General features: G+C 34.6%; 1 protein-coding gene across 1 annotated transcript; it reads left to right on the forward strand.

The window, feature by feature from the left end:
- Window positions 1-686: 686 nt before the first annotated feature.
- LOC138333733 (alpha-aminoadipic semialdehyde dehydrogenase-like) lies at window positions 687-19,579 on the forward strand. The gene is made up of 19 exons (XM_069282298.1): window positions 687-890; window positions 1,478-1,531; window positions 1,936-2,001; window positions 3,805-3,885; window positions 4,467-4,590; window positions 5,049-5,181; window positions 5,563-5,607; window positions 6,289-6,366; window positions 7,034-7,091; window positions 7,424-7,463; window positions 8,210-8,251; window positions 8,601-8,695; window positions 9,220-9,304; window positions 12,099-12,205; window positions 17,184-17,300; window positions 17,659-17,756; window positions 18,421-18,494; window positions 18,672-18,747; window positions 19,421-19,579. Exons 1-19 carry the CDS (start codon window positions 699-701, stop codon window positions 19,473-19,475), a joined length of 1,620 nt encoding a protein of 539 aa, XP_069138399.1. The 5' UTR covers window positions 687-698; the 3' UTR covers window positions 19,476-19,579.
- Window positions 19,580-19,847: the final 268 nt, after the last annotated feature.

Here is a 19,847-nt window from a genome sequence, read left to right on the forward strand (position 1 = left end):
ATTTACGGATTCGTACCAGTTGCACTAAAGTGGTCGGCACCGCCAAATGGAACGCACGGATATATACCTTAAGGATTTTCGCTATCAAAAACAGGAGCAGACGATTTAGTATTTTTCTTCAGTTACAAAAGTTACTTACTTTACACCATTGCCAGCATTGAAAAGTTTGAACTTCAAATCTTACTTCATTACAAAAATATTCAAATACAAATGTAGTTAATCGCATCCCGAAAAAATGTGGTACTATGTTCTATATAGAACGAAGTATTGATTGCCCACACACTAAAAGCAAAATTAATTATCTTGTATTATTTTTGTGTTAATTGGAGATACTTATACACGATTAAACACCAATTATTGTTAAATTGAATAATATCATTTTGATAGTCTGTCGGCGGAGGAGCATCTTTAATGTTCCCTCTCTGCTGTTCGGAGTTTCTCTAGAATTTGCCATTCAAACCAATATAAAATATATTCCGAAAAAGTACATGGACTGTTCCATTATATTTCCGCGTATTAGACAGCTTTTTACCTATTCAAAGAACAACAAACTATGATTGTAAAGATTTCAAAGACAAGTGTATAATATTTGCTTGATATTGAGATGTACTTTATAAATTTTCCGTAGGAATTTATGTTTTCCCCCAATTAGGAACTTTTAGTCTTCCCCTATTTTCAATCAGTAGCATCGTCCAGCTATGGCGACCTTTGGTATCTTTAGCCGGGCATCGAGGGTCCTTACGTTGAGAGCTGCGTCACCTGTTCTACGCCTACATCGAGCTATGTCCACTTTACTGATAGAAGACCCCAAATATTCCTGGCTCAAGGACTTGGGTCTGTCATCGTCCAATAATGGCGTGTATTACGGGAAGTGGGGTGGCTCGGGACAGGTAAACAAATTAAAACGAAGCGAGAAAGACGTCGTGGTGAACATGTTTTTAGTCTTAGTGGCCACCAATTTATATAATTATGCACGTGTAAGAGCATCTCTTGTGTCTTTTTTGTCGAACTGACGACGCGACTGAGTTGATAAGTTAGAAAATTAAGTGCATTTGTTGTGTAAACAATTAATAACAACATGCCACTTAAGACCTTGAAGGGTGTGCGTGAATGGGGCGTTCTGATTGGTCAATATACATATTCTACCTTATGCACAGTATGCCACACATGCTAAACCTATGGCAAAGCACAATGTCCAAAGACATTATTAGGGCATTGTACCTAAAAAGAACACAAAAGGAAGAAAATGTGCATTTTAAGTGAAATATTACGTAACCACAAAATAAAATGTAATTTCAAAGAATGTTTAATAGATATAATCTACCTGTAAGTTCTTCTTATCAGTTATTAGCCAAATTAAAACCTTAAATTAATTAGAATATAAAATGTTATAAAATTTTGGACTTTGCTTGATTCAACTGATAGTATTTTATCCTGTGCAATCAAATTTATATTGCTGTTATTTTTTCACTTGAAGGAAACAACATCATATTGCCCAGCAAATAAACAGCCCATCGCCAAGGTCACACAGGTAAGGTCAATGACATGTCAATTTATATAGTAGAGCAGCCAAGTTCATCAGTAAACATCTAGCTATATATCTATAGAGTCTAGACGTCATGAACTCATGGCTTGGCTAGGCATTACTCTATTCCTTTAGGCTTTTGTATATTGCTAAACAATTAATTTAAGTGTAAAGATTAAACATAAGTTTACAGAAATTAATTTTCGTGGATTAGAATCTAATTTAAAAAAACTGAATTGAAATATTTCATATTATCAAACAAAATAAATTATCGCTATAATTAACAGATCGTCAGAGAGTAACTGATAAACTTTCCAAAATTTAATTTATTGTTGTAATTGCAAGAGTATAAATTACACATGAATTAAAGAAAGTTTATTTACAGTAAAATATGTATGTTATGGTTTTAGGCAAGTCCTGATGATTATGAGAAGGCCATTCAAGCATCCAAAGAAGCTTGGAATGTTTGGGCTGATGTAAGTATAACAACGATTTTGATATTAAATGGGAAATTGGAGAGAAATTGTCTTCTCAGGGTTACATTGGGATAAACATATATGATTAAAACATGCTGTTACTTCCTTTCAGACAAAATAGATGAATTTAAATCGATAATTGGTTTTGTTAAACATTTCTAGCTGTTATCTCAAAATTGGTTTGACTCTTTTTATCTGATAGCTTACAGTTCTATAATAAAAGTCATGCACATCCTCAATACTCCATGGGTTACTATCACAGGGTTTTTGCCAGGCCTTTGCAGGGTCCGGTAAAAGGACCCATTCCCAATTGAAAAATAGCACTGTATTTTCCCAAATTCAGTCAACATTTTCCCAATTGTGGTGAAATTAAGTTAAAACCCCCAAATGATGTGAAAAGCTTTGACAATATTATTAATATCTTGTAAAAATTGAAGGCATTTCACAAAGATCATACATTTTTTCCAGAACTTTTCAAAATTGAAAAAAAAAATATTAAAGTTATACTTTTTATATTATCCCAATTTTGAAAAACACTGATGATATTTTCCCAATTTTTGCTAAGTTACCTTTTCCCAAAATAGCTGGCAAAAAACCTGTATCACTGACATTATATATCCACCCCTGGAATATGTCATAGCAAAACTGAAGGCAACAGATCTAGAAGACACAGGTAATTTGGTCCTTTGATGTACATCAAAAGAATCAAATAATAGTATACTGTGGTTTACTGTATGGCTTTGAAGTTTGGTGTTGCTCTCTCTTTAAACTTCAAAGAAGTCTCAGCAGGTCTGTGATAACTGATAAGTCTGTTTTTGTCTCTCCTGAACTGCCTCCAGTTTTACTTTAAGAGTCCAGGGGTGGATATAACGACAGTGCTAGTAACTCCTGGAGTTTCGAGAATGAAAAAAGGTATGAATTATCTAATTACATTGAAATCCAAATATTCAGTCATGATTATAAAGACCCATAGTGGATCAGTGATTTTTCAGGGTATTTTGGGAAAAATGTTTTTGTAACAAATTGGGAATTTTTAATCGCAAAAAGAGCAGTTTTGGGAAAAAGTTACACATCAATGAAAATGGTATTATAGGTGATTAAATATTGTAAAACAGTAAACTGTGTCAATTTATCAAAAGGTGACGACCATAACAACAGTTTCAGAGTGGTTTGTTTTTAGATTAAACGAGAGGAGAGATTTGTGGGATATATTTGGTTTTCAGCAATTTGATTTCTGAGTTTTTCATTGTGATTGGGAAAAAATAGGGAGTTTGGCATTGGGAATGGGGTTGTTTACCGACCCTAGTTATATAAGGAGAAAAATCACTGTGGATTGAACTACGCTGTATTAAGGATAAACGTTGTAGTATAATGTAGTACAATCAACCAGTCAGAGATTTCTGCTGATATTTAGTGTATTCAATTTATAAGAGCTTAAAGAATACATGGCAGTGTCTTAAAATATCAGCTGTATTTTTGGTTGGGTTATGAAGGAGAAAAGTTGCGAGTCACCTTCTTTCTGAACCAGCTTTTATTTTAAGACGCTGACCATGGTCATTTATACTTTTTATCCTGCAACGTTCATTTAAAAAAACACATTAGATTTAAACTGGAAAATGCAAGCAATGTTGCTGAAATGTTTCATGTCGTATATGTAAGCCGGTGGAATCGGTGTACACACTAAAATTCTATAATACAGCTGTTTTCTGTCTGTGCCGAATACAGCAAAGAGATCTGTGATAGTTGTATTCAATGCTACTGCTGGTTGCAGGATTAATCGGTATATTATCTTTGTGTCGATAGGTGCCAGCCCCACAGAGAGGAGAGGTTGTAAGACAGATGGGCGAAGCTTTGAGAAAACACAAGAACGCCCTTGGGAAATTGGTAATCTATAGATTTAATCTTTTCATTTATGCCGGTTTTCCTGCTTTTATCAAAAGGTGTTGATTGTTATGAGACTCAAGTAAATGGCTACAATTTAAGTAATATTTTTTAAGGTGAGTCGAGAACACTAATTTTCAATATTTGATGAGTTCCAATAGAATGAAATATAGAGAGTTCTCAAAATTTTGGCGAGTCTCACAAGAAAGTTAGTTAAGGACTCATCTTAATGAGTCTTGTAAGTCACTGGTTGGCATGAGATCATATTGATTATGACGTTGCTCTCACTAGTAAATGCAACAAAACAATCACTATGCCTGCTCACAAAGGCAAATACACTACAGAACTAATAGACAATATAGACCCTTGGTTAATTTCAATATTATTTAGCAAATTCTTCTGTCAGATTGATTTGTTCCTTGGAAGGCTCAATTTAAACTTCATGAAAATGTCTGAACTCCATAAAAAACATCATTATAATGTCTAAGTTGAAAAAAACATACGCTCGACTCACACTTCACATGTACCACACATTCTTGACCTTTACACATTTGCATATGACACTTTTGACCTTGACCTTGTAGGAGGCACTTGAGGTGGGTAAGATCCTGGCTGAAGGTGAAGGTGAGGTCCAGGAATATATAGACATCATCGACTACGCTGTCGGACTTTCCAGAATGTTTGCAGGCCACATATTTCAGTCAGAACGTAAGTAGCAATACTTGCTGGCTAGTGCTAATATTTTATCTAAGCTATATATATATATATACATTGTACTCTAGTAGTTAAAACCTCTAGTAAAATCACAATCTGTGAAATATAGATGTTCTAGTTCCTCCCTAACCCTTAGAGATCACAAAGAGTGTGATAATATATTCTACCCTATAAACAACTAGGACAGTTAAAGAAACAAATAAGGGGCGCGTAATAAAACAAAATATGGACATAAAACTGTTGCAAAAAGAAAGCTATAAATCAGCCTTACAGTTTCATATTTCCTGTCTATGTTTAATTTGGGTACCTAATTGAGGCCTAAAACAGGGGTGAGGGGCACTTTAGGGATGGGGGTGTTTATTGAGTCAAATACGGTATGCTTTGAAACTTTATGAATTTAGGTAACTTGAATATATAACTACCAGTAATGTCAACTATTAATTTGACTGAAGGCCCTAATCACATGTTGATGGAGCAGTGGAATCCCTTGGGAGTGGTAGGAGCTATCACAGCGTTCAATTTCCCCGTAGCAGTGTACGGCTGGAACTCCTCAATAGCTCTCATCTGTGGAAACTGCATGCTGTGGTAACTATAGCAACCTGAAATGTACTGTAGTGCCTTAATACTTTATAAAATTCATTCTTTGTGAGTCAGAATATCTAAAAGAAATTTCATTGTGGTTTATATGCAGTCTGTGACTTTAAGCACTAGTCCGATGCCCACGACTAGTAATTTTATGACTGGATTAGTACCAATAGTAATGAACTAGTCCGATTGGACTAGTGGATTATAGATCTATCCGAGTTACTGCCCTTCGTTTAAGTCCGTTAGTACTGACATAGTGAAATGTAAGGGTAGTAACTCTTGTAGATTAGAATGGTACATGTTTCTTAAAGATCAAGTAGATAAATATTACATGTTGTAAACTTTTTCATAAGGGAATGAGTTTTTTTCTGTTTTAAACAGGAAGGGAGCCCCTACAACACCTCTGGTCAGTGTGGCAGTCACAAAGTAAGTAGGACTTCCAAATCTCAGGTACCATGCTCTCTTAGTCTTTTCTCTTCTTTCTAACGTCTACCTTGACACCACCAAACAAAATAAGTGGAAATTTCAGGTACCATGCTCTCTTAGTCTTTTCTCTTCTTCCTAACATCTACCTTGACACCTAAAGTAAGTGGAAATTTCAGGTTCCATGCTCTCTTAGTCTTTTCTCTTCTTTCTAACGTAACACCTATCTTGACACCACCAAACAAAATAAGTGGAAATTCTCAGGTACCATGCTCTCTTAGTCTTTTCTCTTCTTCCTAACATCTACCTTGACACACCAAACAAAGTAAGTGGAAATTTCAGGTACCATGCTCTCTTTTCTCTTCTTCCTTATGTCTACTATAACACCATCTAACAAAGTAAGTGGACATTTTAGGTGCCATGCTCTCCTAGTCTTTTCTCTTCTTCCTAACGTCTACCATGACACCAAACAAAGTAAGTGGAAATTTCAGGTACCAAGCTCTCTTTTCTCTTCTTCCTTACGTCTACCTTGACACCACCAAACAAAATAAGTGGAAATTTCAGGTACCATGCTCTCTTTTCTCTTCTTCCTAACGTCTACCATGACACCACTTCACTTTTGGCCTTCCGTTGAGTGTTTGCTACTGTGAGGAAGGCTCTCGAATATAATTTTTATATTTTCAGGATTTTAGCGTCCGTACTTGAAGCCAACAATCTACCTGGCGCCATCTGTTCTTTAGTGCAAGGAGGTGCAGACATCGGGTAAGTGTGATAGAAAAGAGTTGATATAAATATGTACCATTTTGTAATAATCAATGAGGGTTACATGTTTGAATATGTGTACTTACAGTGTGTACTACTATGAAATGGAGAGCATATTATATAGTATACTTATCAAGGGTATATCTATAGTGTTATCCTTGTCCATCTTATCTAGTTTTGATTCAATACATCTCATGAAATAGCTTAACATATATACCACAGTACAGTAAAACATGAATAAGTCAAAGTCCAAAGGGACAAGGCAAATATAGTTGACTTATCTGATGGTTTGACTCCACCGTCTTCCTATGAGTGGACATACTGTAACAATATTAATTTGACTGATTTATATTATAGGATCTCTTGTCATGCACCATTCTCTCTTTTTCCGGATCTAACATTAAAGATTTTCACATTTGGCTACTGATTAAAGGATGATATGGATCATGAGCGGGAGGGGGCTATTCATGACATCTGGCAGACTTTTTTTATGATTTCTATATTTTATATTATAATTAAGCAAAGATTGGATTTAATATAAGTTCCAATAGTTTTTACAAGAAGACAGGTATAGAGTATTAAAATGAATCTGTCTTTATTTGAATTAAAAAAAAAACACCTGGGAGCACATTGGTTGTAATGACATTGATGTTTGTATTCTCCCCAGAACACTGATGGCCAAAGATTCCAGAATAAATCTACTGTCTTTTACTGGTAGTACTCCAGTAAGTATTTTATGTATATAATAGTGTAAACAGGTCATCTCTCTTAAACAGACCACTTTTTTAAAATGATCACCCCTCTTAACCAATCAACTGTCTAAAGCAATCACCTACTTAAACTGATCACCTCTCTATAGCAATCACTTCTCTTTACCGATCACTTATCTAAACTGATCTGACACCTCTTTAAACTGAATCCCTAAGCCAACCATCTTCTAAACAGTTCACCTCTCTGAAGAAATAGTTTATTACACGTAGTGGAAGGTAATATTTGAAAAGATTGAAGATAATTTTTTTGAAACATTAACTAGCTTTTAACAACATGTATGTTTCAGGTTGGTCACAAAGTCTCTCTGATGGTTCAGGAAAGATTTGGTAAGTTTTCTCAGTTAAACATGTGGAAATAAATTTCTCCGCCTTTGGAGACTTTTGTCATATGCAATTTTTAACTTCTATACATAAGCAATGTTTACCTACAATAAACATACACAAGTTCTCGTCATTAAAGAATCAGAGATAAACATAATTATGTGAAGGTGATGAAACAAAAGTGTTTAGTTCACATGAATTATGCTTTCCAGTTGGATAAAAAAATATTGAAAAGCAGGTAAAAGTTTTATACCAGATATGAAAACAGTGTTTGTTTTAACCAGGGACAATTCACTGTGATATGCCTTAAAAGCCCATGGTTGTGACATGTGTGTAGATGTTCAAACTCGCTCGCTGTCTGCTATTGCACATTGTGGTCGAACTTCTTGTATGCCGAACGCTGTCCCTTGCTAGTTTATTTGTTTAAGGTGCGTGACTTTGGCTCGGATATGGGTACAGCGTCCATATTGTTCCTGCTTAATTGTATTGATCAACAATTTGATATTTCAACTATATTAATTAAAATACTTAACAATGTCGCGGAATTTGTCAATATTTTATGTTACATGGTTCATAAGAAATGTAGAACAATACATTTATGCCATATTTTGCTTTTTGGTTATGTAAAAGAATTAACCTGAGTGAATTGTCCCATTAACAATGTCACAGAAACTTTTAAAGAAAAAATTTGTTATGTGTATAGATATGATGCGTAATCTGATATTTGGAAACTTTTTGTTTTTTATTTACAGGAAAGTTTTTATTAGAACTGGGAGGGAACAATGCTTTAATAGGTAAGTACTGTATAATTATGCAAATTTCCATTATTATATCAAAGATTTGAAGTGACATTTAGATTTGAATTTGAATTTACAATGAATCCACCTCCACATACACAAATCACAAATAAAATAATGACATTTCTTTCAAATATTGCTTTGTTACGATCTCACAAACATTTCTTCCCCAGAAATAATTTCAAAGCTTAAACAACAAAAAGAGAATACCAATGAATGTTTCATGTCATATAACAGAACATTTTACTTACAATATTCTAGAAAGCAATGCATATAAAATTTATGTTATGAAATGGAATCTGTTGAATTGTCCTATCCGACTGACACTTACACTTGTTTTTGACAGTGAATGAGGACGCTGATATAGAGATGGTGGTACGCTCTGCTTTATTTGCATGTGCAGGAACTGCTGGTCAGAGATGCACCACAACAAGACGACTGGTAAGTTATAGGTAATCAAAGATTTTTTACTCCAGGCCTCGATTTCTCAATTTCTCTTAAGTCACAAATTTTGACATAAGTTACATCAGGAGAAAAACTTGAGATTTCACTTAAGTCTGTACATTTGGTTTGTGAAATCAAGGTCTGGGATGTTAAATTTTGAACTTGTAATTAAAATGAAATTCAGGTTTTGAAAATCCCTGGTCTTATTCCAGTTGACAATGCCTAAATACTGCATAGCTTCAATAAAATATGATTGGCAAAAGTTTGGTTTGATTTGATTGTTTTAACATCCTATTAACAGCCAGGGTCATTTAAGGATGTGCCAGGTTGAAGTGGTTGAGAAAAGCCGGAGTACCCGGAGAAAAACCAGTCCTGGAAGCTGCCCCACATGGGATTTAAACTTGCAACCCAGAGGTGGAAGGCAAAAAGTATTGAGAATTAAGTTGACAACCTTGTATGACAGTTCTAGTTTCCTTCATTTTCTTATTGATATAATACAGTAAGTATTTCTTCTATTACAGATGTTACATGAGAAAGTCCATGATGAAGTGGTAGGCAGATTGGTCAAGGCTTATGGACAACTCCGAGTAGGAGACCCACTGGAGGGTACGTATTAGATTGGCTAAGGTAAAACGACTTGTTTTTGTGTGCAATTAAGTTTTACAGATTTCATGAGAGATAAGAGAAAGCAAGATGAAATCGCTGAAAAACTTTTTCTATTATAGGTAAAGTAGAACTGTAGAAGTCTAGATTGCCGAATTGAATCTTCACAAAAACATCCTTAGGTATAAAATCGCTAAAAGTAATCGCTAAAATACGAAATTAAGTCGCTGTGAATTTTTTTTAATTTACTGTATATAAAAGTATGGTATAGGGAGAAAAGGTTTTTAATTTTCACCAATACTTTCAATGAAATTGTCAGTAATTGTAATGTCTTTGTTCAAAATTATGATAAGTATGCATATTTTTTGGTTCTGAATTTAGAATTCATGGTTGATAATGAATAATTATATGAAATAGAATTGCACTCATATTCATATATCAAAGTTAGGGTGAATATATGGAGTAACAGTAGTCTGTATTACTCATACTTCATAGGATGTGATCACACGATCCACTCTCTTCAAAGAGCAAAATGTCCTAACTCATTCACCCCTGAAATTTCATAATGGACTGGTCAAGTCTTTGATTTAGAAGAGCCTAAATGTGTCTTCGGGATGAGTTAAGGTTGACATACAATTTTATTACTGAAATCATACTGTAAACCCTTATGAGCGTATGTGATTGAATTTCATAAATATTACTGCCAATTTAAATTTGTGATACCGGCAGTTGCCATGAAAGAATCTCAGGTCCTGTATTTGGTACTTTACATTTCAATATCAAAGTGTTGTGAAAAGGGACATAAAGATAGTAATATTGGGTTACCTTATTTCCTAGTTTCATCCATAGTAATTAATTAGGCCTGAAGATGCTAAATGTTTAGAGATTTCCTATTGTTATCCACAGTAATTAGGCTTGAAGATAATAAATATTTCATATTGTTATCTACAGTAATTAGACCTGAAGATACTAAATATTTTGTATTGTTATCCACTGTAATTAGGCCTGAAGATACTAAATATTTCATATTGTTATCCACAGTAATTAGGCCTGAAGATACTAAATATTTCCTATTGTTATCCACAGTAATTAGGCCTGAAGATACTAAATATTTCCTATTGTTATCCACAGTAATTAGGCCTGAAGATACTAAATATTTCCTATTGTTATCCACAGTAATTAGGCCTGAAGATACTAAATATTTCCTATTGTTATCCACTGTAATTAGGCCTGAAGATACTAAATATTTCCTATTGTTATCTACAGTAATTAGGCCAGAAGATACTAAATATTTCCTATTGTTATCCACTGTAATTAGGCCTGAAGATACTAAATATTTCCTATTGTTATCCACAGTAATTAGACCTGAAGATACTAAATATTTCGTATTGTTATCCAAAGTAATTAGGTCAGAAGATACTAAATATTTCCTATTGTTATCCACAATAATTAGGCCAGAAGATACTAAATATTTCCTATTGTTATCTACAGTAGTTAGGCCAGAAGATACTAAATATTTCCTATTGTTAATCCACAATAATTAGGCCAGAAGATACTAAATATTTCCTATTGTTATCCACAGTAATTTGGCCAGAAGATACTAAATATTTCCTATTGTTATCCACAGTAATTAGGCCAGAAGATACTAAATATTTCCTATTGTTATCCACAGTAATTAGGCCTGAAGATACTAAATATTTCCTATTGTTATCCACAGTAATTAGGCCTGAAGATACTAAATATTTCCTATTGTTATCCACAGTAATTAGGCCTGAAGATACTAAATATTTCCTATTGTTATCTACAGTAATTAGGCCTGAAGATACTAAATATTTCCTATTGTTATCTACAGTAATTAGGCCTGAAGATACTAAATATTTCCTATTGTTATCTACAGTAATTAGACCTGAAGATACTAAATATTTCCTATTGTTATCTACAGTAATTAGGCCTGAAGATACTAAATATTTCCTATTGTTATCTACAGTAATTAGGCCAGAAGATACTAAATATTTCCTATTGTTATCTACAGTAATTAGGCCTGAAGATACTAAATATTTCCTATTGTTATCTACAGTAATTAGGCCTGAAGATACTAAATATTTCCTATTGTTATCTACAGTAATTAGGCCAGAAGATACTAAATATTTCCTATTGTTATCTACAGTAATTAGGCCTGAAGATACTAAATATTTCCTATTGTTATCTACAGTAATTAGGCCTGAAGATACTAAATATTTCCTATTGTTATCTACAGTAATTAGGCCAGAAGATACTAAATATTTCCTATTGTTATCTACAGTAATTAGGCCAGAAGATACTAAATATTTCCTATTGTTATCCACAGTAGTTAGGCCTGAAAATACTAAATATTTCCTATTGTTATCCACAGTAATTAGGCCAGAAGATACTAAATATTTCCTATTGTTATCCACAGTAATTAGGCCTGAAGATACTAAATATTTCCTATTGTTATCTACAGTAATTAGGCCAGAAGATACTAAATATTTCCTATTGTTATCTACAGTAATTAGGCCAGAAGATACTAAATATTTCCTATTGTTATCCACAGTAATTAGGCCAGAAGATACTAAATATTTCCTATTGTTATCCACAGTAATTAGGCCAGAAGATACTAAATATTTCCTATTGTTATCCACTGTAATTAGGCCAGAAGATACTAAATATTTCCTATTGTTATCCACTGTAATTAGGCCAAAAGATACTAAATATTTCCTTTTGTTATCTACAGTAATTAGGCCTGAAGATACTAAATATTTCCTATTGTTATCCACAGCTGATACTCTATATGGCCCCATGCACAGCCAACAAGGTGTGGACCAGTACTTAAACGCTGTGTCGGAAGCCAAGGAACAGGGTGGTACTGTGGAATATGGAGGAAAGGTAAAACCTGTGATTGTGACCACCTCTGTATATAAACACCTGCTTAATGAGAACATACACCTGTCTTAGTGATCACCTCTGTATATAAACACCTGCTTAATGAGAACATACACCTGTCTTAGTGACCACCTCTGTATATAAACACCTGCTTAATGAGAACATACACCTGTGATTGTGACCACCTCTGTATATAAACACCTGCTTAATGAGAACATACACCTGTCTTAGTGACCACCTCTGTATATAAACACCTGCTTAATGAGAACATACACCTGTGATTGTGACCACCTCTGTATATAAACACCTGCTTAATGAGAACATACACATGCCTTAGTGACCACCTCTTAGGACTGTAACGAGTATCCGAGTACTCGAGTATTTACGAATTATTGAGAAAGATCGGATACGAATATTCGTTACTCCTGATATTTGTGGATCGCGATCTTTCAAAAGCAAAAAAATAGTACCTTTTTTAATGCTGTCATAGCTCAAAAATGTGAAGGAATGTACACTAAAGTCTGAATATCATCGATGTTTTCACTTTGAAGTACACCGGAAGTACACATGAGCTGCGTGAAGTAAAGTTAGCAACATGTTATTTTCGTACCCACGCTTCGATGCAATGTTGTGAATTCTTCATAAAATAATAATGATAAAACATAATTATTGACTTCTAGAGATGTAAAAGATTATTATCGATTTCGTTTTCATTACGGGTCGGAAATATGTAAAAATACGAATATATTATATTAGGCAACTGAGTACTGTAGATGTGAACCCCATGTCAAAAACGAAAGGTAGGCTAATTATGAGCCAAAATCATAAATCACCTGATTAGAAATAAAAAACTATAGGCCTAGAACCAAAGTAAATTGTAACTACTCTTATAGATTTTAATTTTTTTTTCTTAATTTCAATGTTTTTCTGTATTTGACCAAAATAAAAGTAACAATGAAATGTTTTGATATGGTGATTTATGACTTACCATGATGATGTATATACAGTGTACCTGTTCACAGATGGTTTGACTTTGATTCATGCCGTAATTGATGTGCAGTAGTATTTTTGAGATGACGTTATTTCAAAATTCAAATGATTTGATTTTTTTTACAGTTACAGTGACTGAATCCTACTGTACTTCACCTGTAACTCTATTGCTTAATGATAAGGAATGTAAAACTGCTAAAATTGGTTTTATTATCAATCAAACATTTATCAATATATGAGACCATTATTGATTTATCAATAAAAAACAGTTTTACTGCAATTGAATCTTTTGCTTGTATCTAACTGGTGATTCATGGTCCGCTCTGTGAATCGTCAACCCTGAATCGTGGATCGGATCGGATCGCCACATGTTAGACAATCCACAGCCCTACCACCTCTGTATATAAACACCTGCTTAATGAGAATATACCCCTGCCTTAGTGATCACCTCTGTATATAAACACCTGCTTAATGAGAACATACCCCTACCTTAGTGATCACCTCTGTATATAAACACCTGCTTAATGAGAACATACACATGCCTTAGTGACCACCTCTGTATATAAACACCTGCTTAATGAGAACATACACCTACCTTAGTGACCACCTCTGTATATAAACACCTGCTTAATGAGAACATACACCTGCCTTAGTGACCACCTCTGTATATAAACACCTGCTTAATGAGAACATACACCTGTCTTAGTGACCACCTCTGTATATAAACACCTGCTTAATGAGAACATACACCTGTCTTAGTGACCACCTCTGTATATAAACACCTGCTTAATGAGAACATACACCTGTCTTATAGACCACCTCTGTATATAAACACCTGCTTAATAAAACATACACCTGTCTTAGTGACCACCTCTGTATATAAACACCTGCTTAATGAGAACATACACCTGTCTTAGTGACCATCTCTGTATATAAACACCTGCTTAATGAAAACATACACATGCCTTAGTGACCACCTCTGTATACAAACGCCTGCTTAATGAGAACATACACCTGTCTTAGTGACCACCTCTGTATATAAACACCTGCTTAATGAGAACATACATCTGTCTTAGTGACCACCTCTGTATATAAACACCTGCTTAATGAGAATATACTCCTGCCTTAGTGACCACCTCTGTATATAAACACCTGCTTAATGAAAACATACACCTGCCTTAGTGACCACCTCTGTATATAAACACCTGCTTAATGAGAATATACTCCTGCCTTAGTGACCACCTCTGTATATAAACACCTGCTTAATGAGAACATACACCTGTCTTAGTGACCACCTCTGTATATAAACACCTGCTTAATGAGAACATACACCTGTCTTAGTGACCACCTCTGTATATAAACACCTGCTTAATGAGAACATACACATGTCTTAGTGACCACCTCTGTATATAAACACCTGCTTAATGAGAACATACACCTGTCTTAGTGACCACCTCTGTATATAAACACCTGCTTAATGAGAACATACACATGGCTTAGTGACCACCTCTGTATATAAACACCTGCTTAATGAGAACATACACCTGTGATTGTGACCACCTCTGTATATAAACACCTGCTTAATGAGAACATACACCTGTCTTAGTGACCACCTCTGTATATAAACACCTGCTTAATGAGAACATACACATGCCTTAGTGACCACCTCTGTATATAAACACCTGCTTAATGAGAACATACACCTGTGATTGTGACCACCTCTGTATATAAACACCTGCTTAATGAGAACATACACCTGTGATTGTGACCACCTCTGTATATAAACACCTGCTTAATGAGAACATACACCTGTGATTGTGACCACCTCTGTATATAAACACCTGCTTAATGAGAACATACACATGTCTTAGTGACCACCTCTGTATATAAACACCTTCTTAATGAGAACATACCCCTACCTTAGTGACCACCTCTGTATATAAACACCTGCTTAATGAGAACATACACATGCCTTAGTGACAATCTCTGTATACAAACACCTGCTTAATGAGAACATACACATGCCTTAGTGACCACCTCTGTATATAAACACCTGCTTAATGAGAACATACACCTGTCTTAGTGACCACCTCTGTATATAAACACCTGCTTAATGAGAACATACACCTGTCTTAGTGACCACCTCTGTATATAAACACCTGCTTAATGAGAACATACACCTGCCTTAGTGACCACCTCTGTATATAAACACCTGCTTAATGAGAACATACACATGCCTTAGTGACCACCTCTGTATATAAACACCTGCTTAATGAGAACATACACATGCCTTAGTGACCACCTCTGTATACAAACACCTGCTTAATAAAACATACACATGCCTTAGTGACCACCTCTGTATATATAAACACCTGCTTTATGAGAAATATACTCCTGCCTTAGTGACCACCTCTGTATATAAACACCTGCTTAATGAGAACATACACATGCCTTGGTGACCATCTCTGTATACAAAAACCTGCTTAATGAGAACATACACATGCCTTAGTGACCACCTCTGTATACAAACACCTGCTTAATAAAACATACACATGCCTTAGTGACCACCTCTGTATATAAACACCTGCTTAATGAGAACAGACACATGCCTTTGTGACCACCTCTGTATATAAACACCTGCTTAATGAGAACATACACATGCCTTAGTGACCACCTCTGTATATAAACACCTGCTTAATGAGAACATACACATGCCTTAGTGACCACCTCTGTATATAAACACCTGCTTAATGAGAACATACACATGCCTTAGTGACCATCTCTGTATACAAACACCTGCTTAATGAGAACATACACATGCCTTAGTGACCACCTCTGTATATAAACACCTGTTTAATAAAACATACACATGCCTTAGTGACCACCTCTGTATACAAACACCTGCTTAATGAGAACATACACATGCCTTAGTGACCATCTCTGTATATAAACACCTGCTTAATGAGAACATACACATGCCTTAGTGACCACCTCTGTATATAAACACCTGCTTAATGAGAACATACACCTGTCTTAGTGACCACCTCTGTATATAAACACCTGCTTAATGAGAACATACACATGCCTTAGTGACCACCTCTGTATATAAACACCTGCTTAATGAGAACATACACCTGTCTTAGTGACCACCTCTGTATATAAACACCTGCTTAATGAGAACATACACCTGCCTTAGTGACCACCTCTGTATATAAACACCTGCTTAATGAGAGCTGTTTTAAGTCCTAAATGGTCCGTTTTAACACATTTTGACTTATATATGTAAAGACCTTTTGATATATAAAAGATCTTTTGTTTTGTTCCTTTGAAGGTCTATATAACAAATTAAATTGAAAAATGTATACTGTATTCCACCCAATAAATGTCCATGTTCCTATAAGCGCCCCTTCCTTTTTGGAGGCCTCGATTTCAATTGCCCAGGCATTACCAAAGACCAAAACTACAGAAAACTATAGATTTGTCATCTTATTAGCACCTTTTCATTTTTTTCAATTGTTTTAAAGCTCTGGGCGTTTACGTGTATTGGGTCAAATACGATATCGTCTTTATTTCCATGAATATAAATTTTGTTCCCATTATATAGATTTCCACTACTTTGCCACTACAACCTTACCAAACGTGCTTGGCATTGTTCACTAGTGAATGAATGGCATTTGCTTATTTTGATGTCATAATCACTATGACTCCACCATTGCTATGCTGGCAATCACAAGACATAGCTGTTGAAGTGAATTCTTGATGATAATGCCATGTTTATAAATTATACTCTTAATCAAAATTGTTACAAACAGGTCAATGGCAAATGTAACATGAAGCACTAGCTTTCTTCCTGCTGTCCTGTAATACCCCTGTACCCCTGAAGACACATTTGATTTCTTCTGATTCAAAGTCTGGAATAGTTCATTACTAATTTTCAGGGGGGAATGAGTTACTTTTGATGGTTAGTTATCTGTTATATCTTGGTTTTAAGGTGATGGATCGCCCCGGCCACTTTGTTGAGCCAACCATCATCACAGGTCTGGCTCATGATGCTCCCATCGTACACAAGGAAACATTTGCTCCTGTTGTGTACGTCATCAAGTTCTCAGTAAGTTTTATCATACCTGAATGTTAGCCTAGCTATTTGTTGAAATTAAAACAGAATTCTTACCCTTTAAAGGAAATGAGCTGGTATTAATCTTGACTTCTTGTATTTGTTTAGATCAAGAATTAAATGGTAAAATTTAACATCTATTGAAATGATGTGTAGTGACTTTGTTTAATTTACATCAATTGCAAAGAGTTATACATAACTTACACAAATCACTTTCAATGGCTTAACTACTACTTAAGATATTGTTTCATTGTATACTTTTGAATGAACATAGTCTTTATTCATCAGTTTTTGTTCTTTTCGTTGTTCAGATATATTGATTTAGATTTGAAATTTGTCTTAAAAATTTCAGAACCTGGATGATGCTATGAAATGGAACAATGAAGTGAAACAAGGCCTTACCAGCAGTTTATTTACCAAAGATCTCACAAATATCTACAAGTGGATTGGGTAGGTTGTTTACCAAAGATCTCACAAATATCGACCAATCGGGTAGGTTGGACAAATTGATACGTTTCAAGACCTTCACAATTCTAACAAGATAAACAAAAGCTGTTGGAGAACAGCAAAGTTCGCCTATTCAGAAGAAGTTGATGTTCAAGTATTTACTATTTAAACATGGAAATATGACAAATTAACAGACTCAAAAAAAACCTAAAGGGCCCCAAATTGGTTGTATTATCACTTTCACCATCTATACACATTAGGAAAATAAAATCATCAACGTTTATGATGACTTAAGCTTAAACAATAGACAAAATAGAAACTTGCTCAAAAACTTTAACATGGAAATATGACAAATTAACAGATTCAAAAAACCCCTAAAGGGCCCCAAATTGGTTGTATTATCACGTTCAGCATCCATACACATTAGGAAAATAAAATGATAAACATTTATGATGACTTAAGCTTAAACAATTGATGAAACAGAAACTTGCTCAAAAACTTTAAGGTGAAATGGGACACCAACGCCGACGACGGGGTGACAACATTAGCTCCCCCTATTGTTCGAATAGGCGAGCTAAAAATTCCGAAATGTCCAGGAAAAATATTTAACACAACTTTCAAACATGTACAAGGTAATTATCAACCATTATACCATTGTATTTTTCAGACCCAAAGGATCCGACTGTGGTATTGTAAATGTCAACATTCCTACGAGTGGGGCTGAGATTGGTGGAGCGTTCGGTAAGTTCATTTAGAGATGCTTCTTGCCTTTTCCTCAATGTTATAGTAAACCACATTATTTTGGCATGATACAAATTTTTATGTAATTTCCTTAGAGAGTTCAAATGCAATTTCAAATGTTTAAATGTATTGGGACTAATTCTTGTACCACTTTTAAGCTACTAAATTTTGTTGTAGGAGGTGAGAAGCACACAGGAGGTGGGCGCGAGTCCGGTAGTGACGCGTGGAAACAGTACATGAGGAGGTCCACTTGGTACGTACAATATGGGAACATCACAGCCACAAAATGACAATTCTAAAATAACTAAATTGTCCAATAAAATTATAGTCTTCAAAATAGAATACCCCTTTTACCCAATAGTGTCTTTTTTTCATGGAAATAAAAAAATAATAATAATAAAAAAGTTGTATCCTTTAAAAAATTAGAAAGATTCTAAGTTATCTTGTTACATCTTCCTTGTGCTAATTATTTCTTAGCAGTGCTAGCTTCCTATTTGTCAAACTACTGTTAGTGTTGTGATGTACAGTTAAACCGATGTACTTTTCCTTAAATTATCTCCCTTTACCCATTCTAAGATTTGGTGTAGCTTTTCATTCAAAATTGTCTCAGGATGCTTTTTCATTACAAACTGTCCATATCTGTGAATGTACTATTAACCAACTGTCTTTTACGGCAATTGAATTTCACGATTTCCATTTCAAAACATTTTCGCATAGATAAAAGTTTCATGCATTTGAAATTGAATGGAAATACTTTTGAATTTAGTTGTGCAAGAATTGTGGAAGATATTAATTGCCAGAGATAAACTTTCTCAAATTTATATTGATAACAAAATTCACGAAAATAAATTGCACGCGAAAGAAAGTTGGTTTCCTGCTATGTGGTTCTATCAGTAATGCATACTGGTATGTTTTCTGTTCAACAGCACAGTCAACTGTGGGAAAGAGCTACCATTAGCACAGGGAATCAAGTTTGAGTAAACCTAAGTGACTGCTACAATACTTTTACATCCAAGAACTGAATTCGATCGCAAGACCTTATTACAACAGAACAGTATTATTGTTATAAAAGTGAAATTTAAATTTAATCAGTCTCAAACGATGAAGAAAACCAGTGAAATTTTATAATATTGTATTGACAATGTCATCAACAATCTAATTAAAATTAGACTTGTAATTCAGCTCCACCACCATGCTCTATGTTACACTCCAATACAAGGTCTAACAATTCCCATAGGGGTCACCTCAGCATGACCCCAGTGGTTAGCCAATCAGCATCTTGCCTACAAAATCTTCGGTGTGGTTGATTCTCTCAGAAGTATAAATGGATACTGGTATGTCCTGAGATGTTCC

Source organism: Argopecten irradians, chromosome 10, assembly GCF_041381155.1.
Source record: "Argopecten irradians isolate NY chromosome 10, Ai_NY, whole genome shotgun sequence".
Lineage (NCBI taxonomy): Eukaryota > Metazoa > Mollusca > Bivalvia > Pectinida > Pectinidae > Argopecten > Argopecten irradians.